We start from the raw sequence: 15,221 nt of genomic DNA on the forward strand, positions 1-15,221 counted from the left end.
TATTTCCTTAAAAGAAATAAAGACATTAGCCTGCGTAAGCCACAAGCAACTAGTATAGCACGGTCGACGGCTTTCAATAAATTTAATGTGAACTTATTTTTCGATAAGCTAACAGAAGTCATGGACAGAAACAAATTTAATGCAGAAAGTATTTACAATCTGGACGAAACTGGAATATCAACTGTTCATACACCTGCTCGTATTTTAGCTCCAAAAGGAAACAAACAAGTTGGTAGCATAACATCAGCTGAAAGGGGACAAAATGTTACAATAATATCTTGTATTAACGCTTTGGGAAATTCCATACCCCCGTGATTTGTGTTACCTCGAGTTCATTATAAGGAACACATGCTAAAGGGAGCTCCAGTGGGTAGTGTTGGTGCTGCAAATATTAGTGGTTGGTCAAATTCTAAAATATTTTTTGAATATTTACACCATCTTGTAAAGCATTCTCATTCTAATGAAAATAATAAAATTTTATTAATTATGGACAATCATGATAGCCATATATCTGTAGAAAGTTTAAATTATGCAAAAGAAAATGGCATTATAATGCTTACTTTGCCTCCGCATACAAGCCATAAATTACAACCATTAGATAGAGCTGTATTTGGGCCATTAAAAAAGTATTACAACACTGCCTGCAATGAATGGCTTCTCTCAAACAGTGGTAAACCTATGTCAATTTATGATGTTGCAGAATGTGTAGGTAAAGCGTACCCAAAAGTATTTTCAGCCGAAAATATACAGGCAGGATTTAGAGTCAGTGGAATTTATCCACTAAATAGACATGTATTTGGCGAACATGAGTTCCTGAGTTCATTTGTGACCGACAGACCACTTGAAGAACCCTCAGCATGTCAAAGGGCTTCATCTACTGTCTGTACTTTAACAGAAACTGATCCGATTTCTGTACCATCCTATGAATCTACAAATACGGAAAATATACCACCTACTCCTGGTACTTCTACAGAAAAGACCCATTTAACCCCAGATAGTATAAGGCCATTTCCAAAAGCTTCTATGAGAAAGAGTGGCAGACGAGGAGGTAGAAGACCAGGGCGTTGCAGGATTTTAACTGACACGTCAGAGAAACAAGAGATTGAAGAACTAGAAGCAATTAAAAAAAGAAAAATTGACAATAAGATAAAACCAAATATACCATCCTAGCAGAAAAATTGTATTATTATGGTTTTACGGCGCATAGTGTTGGTCTTATTCAGTCTTATCTGAGTAATAGGCAGCAGTATGTGTTGTATCAAAATATGACATCTACTCGTCTCGGTGTTGATATGGGAGTACCTCAGGGGTCAATTCTTGGTCCGATTCTCTTCTTGATTTATGTTAATGATTTGCCCTTTTCAGTGGATGACTCTATGTTGACGATACAGTTTGCCGATGATACGAGTGTTACCAATCGAAGTTGTGAAATTGATGATTTGCTTGATAAATCCAACCTGGCTGAATCAATGTTAAAGGATTGGTTTCTTTCCAATAGATTAAATTTAAATTCCGCGAAGACAGAGACTTTGATATTCAGCTTGAGAGACGTTGCTTTCGCATATGAACCGGAGCCAGTAAAGTTTTTAGGGGTGTATCTGGATGCTAAATTGTCATGGAGCCATCACGCAAGTAATTTATGTAAAAATATTTCCAAGAACATTTTTGTTCTTCGAAGTCTAAAAAATCAAGTATCGTCATCAACACTGATTACAGCCTACCACAGTCTAGTACATTCCCTGTTATCTTATGCTATCTTAATTTGGGGTCATTCAGCTTCAGCTGCGGATGTTTTTGCTGTTCAAAGAAGAGCTATTAGAATAATAACTGGTCTTAAATACAGAGACTGCTGTAGAGAAAATTTATGGATCTCAGAATCTTAACACTTCCTTGTCTATACATTTTACAGTGTTTGCTTTATGTAAAAACAAATATTGGAGTTTATACTAACAGAAACGATGTACATACGTACGGTACCAGAAACAAAGATGTCTTACAAAGTCCGTATCTTAGACTTGAAAAAACTAGAAAGGGGTGGGGCTTTTGGGGAATAAAATTTTTTAACGCATTACCAGTAGATATAAGAAATTTAAATTTCAGATTTTTTAAATTTAGAATAAAACAGTTTCTGTTGAGAAATGCATTTTATAGCTCCCAAGAATTTTTAGATCACAGTTTGTCTACTATTTGATGTTTTATTTTCGATCACAGTTTGTCCTTTATTTGATGTTTTGTTTATTTATTTTTTTAATTATTATCAGCATTTGTATTAGGTATATGTGTCTAGTTAATAGCCTGCTGCTTTTACTTTATTTGACCCTGTTATGTGTTATAATGTTTAGTATGTAGATTTTACTTTTTTATTATTTTAATTATTTTATATTGTAAATCGACTCTCTTACGCGGTTCTGTACGCGATATTTTGGTTCTCCTATTGTTCCTATTTTGTTAATCTGCCTGTTTGTTTTCTTTTCTTTTCCTCAATTCTGATTTGTGTAAATACTTTTGTATGATTAACACCAATAAACAATGTCTAATGTCTATAAAAAGAAAAATAGTAGAGGAAAGCAGTAGCAGTAGGTCAAACGATGAGGAATTTGTTATGTCAGATGACAGCCTTCAAGACGCTGAATGGGGAACACCGGAAATAGAGGAAGAAGACATATCTAACGAGTTATTGAAAGACGATTTTATACTTGTCAAATTAACGTCAAAAAAGTTATGTAAATATTATATTGCTAAAATTGTTGAACTCACAAATGACTACTAGGTGTAAAATATTTAAAGAGGACCATTGGTAACAAATTTTTGTGTGAAGATCATACTATTTATGAAATACTAACCCCAGATGTAGTGATGAAGTTACCGCCGCCTTTATAACAGGAGGAACGGAAAGGAGGAATAAAGAAGAACAATTTTCCATTGATTTTTCTACTTATTCTGTTGAATAATAATGATCAGTTTTTAGTCCCAAGGTACAATTAAACTTGTCTCAAGGTACACTAAATGATTGTACCATGGGACATTAGTGAACTTTTTAAAAAAAAATTCATTTTCACTTTATTTTCTGTAGTTTTTTTCGTTTAATATATATAAAATATTTTTAAACACATGTATATGTTATATAATGTAGCAAATTTTTGTTTTGTTCGAAAAATAAAATAAACATCTACAAACATATTTTTTTGTCTCAAGGTACACCCTACTCCCCTATTATGTTAATTTTTTGAGAAAACAAACGTCTGATAAAATCGGGTTACATTTTGTATACCCCAATAGCAAAGAGCAATCCATAGTAAGAAACACTCAAATTTTTAAAATTATTAAAGATGTAAACTCTTTGAGACGAGAAAGGTTTCAGTTCCGATTTTAGAAAAACATAAGAACATTAGAAAATAATAAACCAACCAAAAAAAAATTGTTTGTTTTTTCTGCAAAAGCAAAAGTTTATTTTGTGATTATTGCGGCGGAAAGGTGTAATTCCGAAACAACTATGAAATTCATACAGGAATTTAAATCCTATGAATGTTTATGGAACCAAAAATCGTCTATATATAAGAATAAACCCGCGAGAGAGACTGCATACCAGAAACTCATTGAAGGAAATGCATATTACAGGTTTCGATCAACCTATTACCAGAAAAAAAAGATACAAAATTCAATACGGTCAGAAAGTGGAAATGATGCTGTATACGTGCCAAATATACCCTGGTACAAGGAAATGGATAGTTTGTTGAAAGATATAGATGATAGGAGCACAACTATATAAAGTGTAAGTAATAAAAACATAATATTTTTATACAGTGTTAATTTTATTCTTAAATAAGTAAATACTTAGTGACAAAACTAACGAATCATTCTAGATTGCCACGAGACCACCTTCATTTCCAAAGTACGTCGTATATCTTCCTCATAATTAACAATCTAATTTTGTTGCGTAATTACTGTATTACCATCATTACAACTTTATTACATCATTACAACTATTACTGCTGTTAACTGTTTCTAGGTGAAATTTTTATACGTAGGGTAGTGGTGAACCAGTGAAAAGACCAGTGGAGTGTCGTCACGGAGATGGAGTCAGGAGGAGGGTGGCTCGAAGATTTCCCCTAGTTTTATTTTTATTATCTTGGATGCTTGACCATGAGTCCATTTTTTCATGTGGACGTGGAGCAGAAATTTTGGAACTAAGGCGAAATGCCTTCCTTCCTAAGCAGGACATCCTCGCTTCAATGGTGAAGAATATCCCACCATCTTCTCACTCCAGCTGGCGGAGTTGTCCAAGCAACCTTCTTATCAGCAGTTTTTTCGTTCATCCAGATGCCCCTTCTATCAAAGACAATAGAACGCCGCCACTACATCTCAGTTTAAAGCGCCAAGGGTCCCTTCTCGACAACGAAGATCTCATCCCTACAAAGTGCAGGACTCCGAACACACGAAACAAACATCACCCAAAGCTCACTATCGTCGAGGCGGTGCCGCCGGTTCTCGGGAAAAACGCTCTAAGAATTACTCCGGTAAGAGGTTTCGCTCCATGTGAAACAAGAATTTTCAGAAGAGGAACGCTGGAGAAATTTGTACCAGAGTGGGAGATTCTGGGTGCTCCACGACATATTCTAATAATTATCCAGGGTTATACAATCTCATTCGTAAAGAAACCTCCTCTGATTCCGGTAACCAAAATCCTTCATCAGCATCATGTAACTCAAGGCATGGATTCGGAAATTCGGTCTTTAGCAGATCAGGGCATCTTACAGGTTTCCACCTCAGAGACAATTTTTGTATCTCGTCTCTCTCCGGTCTTAAAATCCGACAGAAGTATTCGGTCCATCATCAATCTACGAACTCTGAACAAATTTCTTCTACCAAAGAAATTTCGCCTGTTAAACCACTACAAAGTTTCCATATTCCTACAGCCGGGAGACTTTTTCTTGAAAATAGACCTTCACAGACGTACTTTCATATCCCTATCAAAAGTAACACCGCAAGTTTGTCTCAATTCTTCATCGCAGCAGGATAATCCATTTTATTTGCTTCCATTCAGCCTGTCTACCGCTCCGCTGACGTTCTCCAGGGCGTCGAATTAGCGTGCATCACATCTCAGAAAAAAGGGGATAATAATCAGTCTATTTAAAAGAAATTATGATATTTTCTCGAAAATGCAAAGCAAGACGGAATGCTTTTTTACTATTACGGAACTATAAAATTTTGACCTTTATGTAAATAGCGGTATATTACGGCCTAACAAACAAACCATGAACATTTAACGTATTATCCATCTGCATACTGCAAAGGCACGAACAATGCTGCATTGTTCAAAAACAAACCATGAAGATTCAACGTATTATCCATGTGCATAGTGCATAGGTTTATTTGTCAAGAAGTACTTAAAAAGGCACGAAAAATGCTGCATTGTTCAAAAACAAACCACAAGACAAGTCAATAAAAAAATCATGTATCTCATTCAAACAGTCACTGCTTGTGCAATGGATCCAAGTGAAACCATCTCTAAATTGAATGTTAAGGAAAAGGTAGGTGTAATCTTTCGATCTTGTAACACCCCATATTTTATTAGATTTGTAAATGGAGAACAGAAAGACGATTTATATAATATAGGTATTGCATCGAGGGTCTGTAACTAATCGTTTCGGATCTATAGACGATTATCTTCAGAAACGATCTACCTACATTGCTATAAAAAATTTACCTACCGAGGTATAGTTTGCACCAATTCTACATCTACTGTTTTCTATTATTATTCATGACAAAGATTTTCTGTTTTATTTATTTTTAATAAAAGCAATACTTTACTACACTCAAAAAATGTGGCTATATAAAAAAATACAGAGAATTTTAATAGAAATTAGCTGTTTTTTTTGCGTAAGGTTTCTAGTTTCTGAGTAAAGGTATATGCCTAAGTTGAACGGGCCACCCTGTACGTGTTGACTGAAAAATAGGAGGGTAGTCTTGGGTCAGATGACCCTACCCATGAGACGACTCGATCGTTAATTTCCAAAGTTCCTGCTATTGTTGGTAGTGTACCAAATCCTGTTGCGAACCGCATTGCACATTGCATTTCTGTACGTTCAACTAACAAATTAGGTAAGTTATGCATGCATAGTAATAAAATTTGATAGATAATTTCTGTTTGTTGTATAACTTGTCATTTAATCACATTTTATGAAATAAAAATTACTGTTTCTTAATATATAAGCAGTAATTTATTCATTAACCCATTTTACATCTATAAAACCAAATGGAAAGGTACTCCTGATTTTAAATGGCCACTCAACTCACTGCAACTCTGTCGAGATGCTAGAATATGCAGATGAATGTGGAATAGTATTATTGTGTCTTCCCAGTCACACTACCCAATTTTTACAACCTCTGAACCGAGGGTTTTTCAAAAGTTTCAAGTCACACTTCGCTAAAGCTTGTAACTTGTTTATCAAGACAAATCAGAAACATTAACAGGATGATATTCGGGCAACTATTATCAGATGCTTGGACGAAATCAGTTACCGTGGAGAATGGAATATCATCTTTCAGGGCAACTGGCATCCACCTGTTCAACCCTGACGCCATCCCAGATTATGCCTTCTTGAATGAAGATTGACTTGAACAACGTCAATTCGAAGAACAACAACCGACACACAATTTGTATAATGCTTTGGAAGATATGAATGAATATATTGAACGAGAACATCCCACGTCTGGCTGAGATGCAAAATCGACAATTTTCGCGTTAAAATTCACATCCTCATAAATAGCTTATTATAGCTTATTATAGTGAAGATGATGACAGTGAACTGAACTGAATGCGCGGGATGTGGGGGCAATACTTCTCTACGTCGAAACAAGACAATTGGGTTAAATGTTTAAACTGCCAAAAGTGGTTCCGAGAGATTGTAAGTTTTTATAGGTATTTGACTTAATGAAGGGGACCAATATTGCATTTAAAGCAAGAGGATTTTCTGATTGTACATTTAGGAGAATCTTCTTTAAAGAAACATAAGAGGGAATGTATGGCCTACGCATGTAGTAACAGAATCAGAGAATTATCCCGTTTACCGATTCATTTTAGAAAAATAGTTAACAATTCACTTAAAAACCTCTTAGTCTCGGCACTCATGTAATGCATCCATAATTATGGTGCACCTGCAACAGAGGATGAAATATTAAATATTATTTATGAATTAAAAAACAAAAAATCACCTGGTATAGATACAATAAAGTCAGAAACAGTTACAGAGGTAACTAAAGAAATAATTACTCCTCTCACATTTCTTGTCAATAAATGCATTGAAATTGGTTTTTCATCTGAATTCAAAATAGCTGCAAGTAAACCTTCACATACAAATGGGTGGTGCGTCCTGCTGGTTAATTAGTTTAGGTGGTTATTAATTAGTTATTATTTTATATATATATTTATAATAAGTCACATGCAATTAGCCACATTTTTATTTTTAAATGATAAAACTCGTGGCAAAAAGGTGTGAGGTTGGACCGAAGATCCTGTCCGCGAGTGATAAGGATTCGGAAATTGCCCACGCGACGATCGATACGCCGCTCGCTTCTGCTTTTGGTTCGCATATACTTTTCGTTTACTTGTGCCTTGTTTGATCTTGTGTGCCGTTGGATACTTTCTACGAGTAAGGATAAGTGTTCAACTTCACCATCGTAATTTTTCTTATTTTTTCGCAGAACTTATACAGGTACAATCCACAAACGCTACATGGGGATAAGAAAATAATAACTAATTATCGTCCGATTTCTATAATAACATATTTTGCAAAAATTTTTGAAAAAGTTTTAAAAATTCGCATCGAGTGGTATTTATTGAAATATAAAATTTTATCAGATAATCAGTTTGGTTTCCAAAAAGGAAAACCGGCCGAAGATGCAATTATGTACTTAATAGAAAAAAATTATTCTGCCTTAGATGAAAGTAAAACCATCAATAAGTGTATTTTTAGATCTCGCTAAGGCGTTTGAGACAGTTGATCATAGACAGTTACTAGTGGTTTTGCAAGATTTGGGATTTAGGGGCGCTACTTACAATATTATCGTTAGTTACTTATACAGGGTGACATAGAAAAAAGTATATTGCATAGTGCCACATAATAGAGGTCACTAAAATAAGAAAAAAAGTTCCTATGAACATGGGTCTGCAAGGCCTTCGGTTAAAAGATACGGGGTGTTGAATTTTATTTTTGTTTGGGTTTTTTTATTATCTTTAGCCAGAGACGCAAGAAATGGATAAAATGTGGTATACAGGGTTTTTTTATCATGCTAAATTCAAATATGATCTTAGTTTTGTGATTACTGATAGAGGGCGCTACATACAGGGTTCCATATCTATTGAATCGGTCCTAACTTTTTTGCTATACACTGTATGTTATTTTCGACTGAAAAAAATTTGTTATCCCTTCTTTATACGTAAGAAAGGTATACCTTGTCCAAGTCGCTAGAAGCAATATTTCCAGTACAAAAGCCGACAATGCACGCAAATTATTCAAAAAGCGCCAAAGTAACATTTGCAAAAACAATGATAAATACCAATTAAATAATGTATCATAATGACACTTGTCAAACTAATATAATAATTGTTAGAGGTATTTTGTGTTCTTGATTAAGTTTTTCATTGGTTTTCTCACTGATTATTCAAAATTGCTTTCAAAAATGGTTCGCTACACTTTTGAAGAATACAGGGACATGATTATGTGTTACGGCGAAGCTAGATCAAATTCTTACGAAGCTCAACGTATCTATCGAGAAAGATATCCTTTAAGACAAGTTCCTAATGTTCGAACATTTATTGATGTGCATAGGCGTTTGGGAGAAGATGGCTGTTTTAGAAAACCAAAATTGAATAGTGGGGTTTCCAGAACTCGTCGCACTGTGCGAAACGAAGAAACTGTTTTACGAATGGTAGAAAATAATCCGAGAACAAGCACCAGGAAAACAAGTTCAGCGGTGCGAAACCTTAACCGTGAATCAGTTAGACAAATTTTCAAAGAACAACTTCTTCGCCCATATCATTTCCAAAAAATTCATTCACTATTGGAACATGACTTTGTTCCTCGTGTACAATTTTGCGAATGGTTTCAAAACCAAAGAGAAAACATTATTTCATCAATTTTGTTTACTGACGAAGCTAGTTTTAGTCGTGATGGTATTCTGAACCTACATAACATGCACCATTGGAGTGATGAAAATCCTCATCAAACTATAATTCGGAGTCACCAATATGGGTTTTCTATTAATGTGTGGGCAGGTATAATCGACAATTACTTAATTGGCCCATTTCGATTGCCCAATCGATTGACAGGTGCACTGTATCGAAATTTCTTGGAGAATGATTTAAACACATTATTAGAGGATGTCCCATTGGCCATTATTGGAAGAATGTATTACATGCATGATGGGGCGCCAGCTCACTTTTCTCGAGTGGCAAGGGAATATTTGGACAGGAGATTTGGAAATAGGTGGATTGGTCGAAGGGGGCCTGTACCCTGGCCAGCTCGTAGTCCCGACCTTAATCCCCTCGATTTTTCATTTTGGGGATTTATGAAAAATGAAGTTTATGCTGTAGAAATACATAATGAAGAACAATTATGGATAAGAATTATGGAATCGGCAGATAGATTTCATAATAACCTAGGAATATTTCAAAGATGCCGTCAATCATTAAGAAGAAGAATGGAAAAATGTATTGAAGTACAAGGGCAACAATTTGAACATCTTCTAAAAACTTAATGTTTTGTTTTAATTAATCATATTTTTCATCATACCATTAAAATTTAATTGTTGAAGTATTTATCATTGTTTTTGCAAATAAAAAAAATAAAATTCAACACCATCCTTTAACCGAAGGCCTTGCGGACCCATGTTCATAGGAACTTTTTTTCTTGTTTTAGTATCCTCTATTGTATGACACTATGCAATGTACTTTTTTCTATGTCACACTGTAGTGTTTTCGACTTATTGAACTGGTGCTGCACTGGAGTGCACCCGATGTAATTTATTTGTTCGACTTAAAATTTCCGGACTGATAATGCAATTTCAACATGTTCGAGTTATGAGAAAAACTACACTAGGAATTCGTTTAGTGCATGATTTTCAGCACGAGGTCTAAGAGCTCGTGCTGAATCTAGTTCGATAAACAAAAAATACAATATGACGTTTAAATTGGTAATGGTTTTGGAAGAATAATTGTCGTCATCTGATGAGGCAGAAATTAACAACTGTCTCCAATATGTTACATACCTTTACGGACGAAGAGGTAAGTATTTGAGGTTATTTTACATCATATTTCGTTTGGTTTTATAATTATTATTTATTAGCATACATTAGTATTAATTTATTATTATATTCTAGTTCCGCAAGCATTTTCGGATTTCTAGGAGTACAATTATTCTTATAATAGAAGAATATAAGCAATCGAACTTTTATATTTATGCTACATGATTAAGGGGTACACCAAAGAAGTCTGCTTAAACAGAAGTACTGTTATTTTTATGGTAAAGTAAAAAGTAATATATTTTTAAAGTAAAGTATTTTTAATTATTTTACAGGTTTGCATCAAATTAAACACCAATACGTGATGTAGTTCACAGATTTGATACATCTATCATCACTGCACATAATATAATTGAAAAAGTCATAGATTTTTAGTAGAAATTGCACCAAAGTATATTCATTTTCCAAAATCTCCCGAAGAAAAGCAATGATTTTTTTTAGGGTAACTGTGTAGTTAAGTTTTCAGTGCAGCGTTGTAAATGTTGTATTGACGGAACGTCTATTTCTGTTGTGACCCCTTGAATATGATGAAAGCTAATAAAATATAAAACATAAAAACTCACAAAGAGAAACATTAAATGTAGCTAAATGCAACATGAGACGGTTGGCCCGATTATTAATTTGTTCCAGGGAAATTGAGAACAACAAAAATTTTCAACTCAATGATGGTCTACCATCCAATAAATTTAAATTGTTGATTAAAGCAAGAAAAAAGATGGCTGAATACGATGAAACTAACAGAACCTTCTAATCTCCTTTTCTGGTATTACAGATGGGAGGGTTAATAAAAAACGCTTTTACTACTGCATTTTCTTTCAAAATTCAGTCTGAAGCCCTATCACCGGACCAACTGCGAAACTTGAAGGAATTGACGAAACTCATTGATTGCAAAATTTGAATATAAATAAACGTAATAAAGTAATATTATAACATTAATATCTTATTAAAGTAAGTTAAATGATACAATAAGTGTTATATGTATTGTGTAACAATTATCTACGCACAATTTTATCTGTACACTTATGCAACCGTGTCCTGATAAATAATACATCCCTAATATGTCTTAAAATACGAGTTAAAACAACGACATGATATTTTCAGCAGAACGGTAGCATCTGCAATATTTTTTAAAGCCGGACCTGTCACTGTTACGTTTGGTTTAATACGAACATTTATGCAATCTCTTACCACTTAGTACAATAGAAGACTGGAAACAACTTTGCTTAAAGGTCGTATCGCAAGTGTTAATACATTTAGAGACAGAGGAGATGTACCATTTAAATGAGACACAAATGTCCCTATATAAACGATGTTTCTTAAATTTTTACTTGGGGAGGTGTTTCAGTGGCAAAATTAAAGGAAATTTATCTCATCTAAACTTTTTGCCCAAAAATCCTAATTTATTTAAAAAAATAGGTTTGATAATGAGCTTTAATTTTTTATTTATTCGAAGAAACGAAATTTAACGATATCGTTTTAGATAAATGTAAAATGTATAATCTTGCTTAGTTTTTGAATTGGAACTTATTTGTTTTATAATTTGCTTTTTTTATTGATAACATTTTTTCCTTCATATTGATTTAAAAGAATAAATTTCGTTATACAAAACAATATATATCTAATATTAGATTCCTCTCCTTGTTCATAAATTTAAAAACAAAATATTTTGTAAATCTGCTCATTGGAAGGCTATAAGTCAACAAGCGAAGGTTTATAGGAAAATAATTTGAGGAAAAGATTAACTTCCGCCTCTTGAAAGAAGGGCATTTAAATAGGAAATTCCCTGTAGATTTACTATTTTAGCCTTTTCTGCAAGAAATATTAAACGTAAGTATATGATTTTTTTTCAGAAAGAAGACTATTTTAAAAAATTAATCATTAAAATGAAAGTCAATATGGCAAATCATTCAAAGGATGTCAAATCATATCGTTCTTTAGTGGAGGGTGAATTACAAAGAATGACATTATCCTCATATTATCTACAAAAAAAAACACCAACGGTCGTTTTAAGTTGTCTTATTTAAAATGGATATTAATTTGGAATCTGCTACAAATTGTAAGAGATGTTTAAAACGTGCACCTAATGGTGTCAAATGCATAAGATGTGAAAGAATATCATCCTAGCTGCCTCAAATCTGTAAAAAATGTAAAATATCACGAAGACAACTTGATAACATGCTGTGAGGATACACCTTACGTTGGTGATGTTACTATTTCATCTGAAAAAGCTTCAGATTACTTGGATTCGATAGACGAACAGCGCGATGTAGATAAGAATTAAGTACTTAGAAGAAATTTTGAGATAGAAAGATATACATATAACTAATCAAGCTATGACCATTAAATCTCTAACTGATCAATTATCGCTTTTGAAATATATTCAAACTGTAACTAAAGATAATAAATTACCTGACAATAATAAACTAGTTTATACATCAAACGGGAATAATTGAAGGGTCCGGGTTTATCCAGATACAAATTATAACCCTATTAATATATTAGATTACATTTATTTTATTGATACAATTAAGAGGCTTAGGATTTGGAATTCCTTGGACTGTACCTAATCACTGGTCATCAACACTTAATGATAATTTAACCTAGGGCACTATAAAAACCAATTATTGTATTCAAAATGGGAACTTACTTACGATCTTCCTTAGCAAGTAAACTAAGATTGTCAACGTATTAGTAAATATACTTTAGTTAAGTAAAATATCCGAAACAGTTTTATTTCCAAGATCTCCGAAACAAGAGACATTTCACTTTAGATTATATACATATGTAATGATATTTTTTTATCTTCCCTCAGGTACTTCTGCCATGAGTAATCATTTAAAATCAAAACATCTAGAGAAGTTTCTATTGGTGAAAAAAGGGAAAGACAAAGGCGTACCTGCGCAGCTTGTGGAACCCGCTGTCCCTAGTACAAGTTCGTCTTCGACATTGACAGAAAAGCAGCTAACTTTGTCAGAATCGTTTGAAAGAAAACTGCTTTGGGATATAAACGATACAAAGGCAAAAAAGTATAATTATTTAATTGCAGAAGTGATCGCACTAGATAATGAGCTGCTTTCTATTGTAGAAAGGGTTGGGTTCAAAAGACTCTTGCAACAAGCTTTACCCCGCTATGAAATGCCAAGCCGCACCTATATAACCCAAAAAATTGTTCCCGATATCTACAACAAAATTTTTGAAAAAATTAAAACAAGCATTTCAAACGCAGTGGCAGTTTCTGTCACTTCTGATATGTGGACATGTTTGCATAATAACTCTAGCTTTCTGAGTTTCACAGCTCATTGGTTGTCTCCAGAATTCCAGCTTCAACACGGAGTTCTCGCAATGAAACCGTTTTTAGGATCTCACACTGGAGAAAACATAGCCAATGAATTCAATGCTATCGCAGCTCGCTGGGATATTGAGCAAAGTAAAGTACATGTACTTGTTCATGACAGTGGTGCTAACATGGTGAAAGGCGTTCGAATGGCGGAGTATAATTCTGCCAGATGTTTCATTCATTCATTTCAAAGGGTTGTGACTGAATCATTGAAGATACAGTCTGAAGTAATGGACATGATTGCCAAAGGTAGACGTCTTGTAACTCACTTTAATCATTCGGGTTTAGCACAAGAAAAACTGTTGGTGATTCAAAAGGAGTTAAGTTTACCTGAGCATCAATTAGTGCAGGATATCAACACGAGGTGGAATTCTACCTTCTATATGGCAGAACGCTTGTTGGAACAAAAACGGGCAATCTCTCTTTATGTGGCTGAGCACGACGACAAACTCACGAATTTAACAACTCATCAGTGGTGCTTGATGGAACAGTGTGTAAAACTTTTAAAGCCATTTGAAGAAATAACTAAAATCACAAGTTCTGGCCTTTCCTGCATATCCGAAGTTATGCCGCATGTAGCTGCATTAAAAAAATACTTAGAGAAGAATGAGACTGCACAACGAACAGCCGACTTGTCCCGAATGAGAGCCTCCTTAACAGCTGAATTGGAATCTCGTTTTAACACCATGAGTGAAGATCCGACTTACCTTATTGCAACTTTCTTAGACAAACTATTTGGGAACACTTGAAGCTGAAAGAGCGTGACAGAAGATCTTATTGGAGTACCTAAAAATGACTTGCGACGAGTCTTCTAACAGTGGTAGTTCATCGGCGTCTCCAATACCTACAAAGAAATAGAGGAACACGACACCTTTTGGGATTGTTTCGATGAAGTAGCAAATGAAAACAATAGTCAATGTCGCGATCAGGGAAAAAACCCAATTGCAAACGAGATTGACTACTATTTGAAGACAAGTCGAATTGATCGCCAGCGCGACCCTTACACTTGGTGGTCAGTTAACTCGAAACACTATCCACATTTGACAAAGTTTGCCAAAGTGTATCTTTCAGCTCCTTGCAGCAGTGTTTATAGCGAGAGGCTGTTTTCCGAAGCTGGCTTAGTATACGAAAACAAGCGAAACCGCCAGTAGGTAATGCGTCGGTTGAGACCACCCCCACTCCTCCTCCTTTTCCCTTCCCCCTCCCTTCCCCCGCCAGCCAATCAGAGCTCAGCATTTTTGGCGGGAAAATGGCGGGAAATTCAAAATGTAGTCGCCTAGGTCTTTGACCCCACATAGGGCTTTGCCCCCTAGGACCCCCACCTAAGGCTTTGCCCCCTAGAGCCCCCATGTAGGTATCCCCACGTAGGTTGCCTTCCGAACATAGGGCTTCGCCGCACCTAGGACTTTGCCCCTAGGACTTTGCCCCCTGGGGCCCCCACGCAGGTCGCCCACGCCGTCCGCGTAGGTCACCCCATGTCGGGGATACGCTGTCGCGTGTACCCCAACGTAGGTATGCCGGAGTTAGGTTCCCGCGAGGAGCTTCGCCTCAGGGCCCCACGCTTCGGTGTTGGAGCGCAGCA

At 35.1% G+C, this 15,221-nt stretch overlaps 1 protein-coding gene across 1 annotated transcript; it reads left to right on the plus strand.

The window, feature by feature from the left end:
- The first annotated feature begins 13,125 nt into the window (after positions 1-13,125).
- LOC108913390 (zinc finger BED domain-containing protein 4-like) lies at positions 13,126-14,388 on the plus strand. Its single transcript, XM_018718941.1, has one exon. It carries the CDS (start codon positions 13,126-13,128, stop codon positions 14,386-14,388), a length of 1,263 nt encoding a protein of 420 aa, XP_018574457.1.
- The last annotated feature ends 833 nt before the right edge of the window (positions 14,389-15,221 follow it).

This window comes from Anoplophora glabripennis, unplaced genomic scaffold, assembly GCF_000390285.2.
Source record: "Anoplophora glabripennis isolate ALB-LARVAE unplaced genomic scaffold, Agla_2.0 scaffold926, whole genome shotgun sequence".
Taxonomy (NCBI): Eukaryota; Metazoa; Arthropoda; class Insecta; order Coleoptera; family Cerambycidae; genus Anoplophora; species Anoplophora glabripennis.

Coding starts and splice junctions, on each gene's coding strand:
- LOC108913390 (XM_018718941.1), top strand. CDS start 13,126: ATGAGTAATCATTTAAAATCAAAACATCTAGAGAAGTTTCTATTGGTG.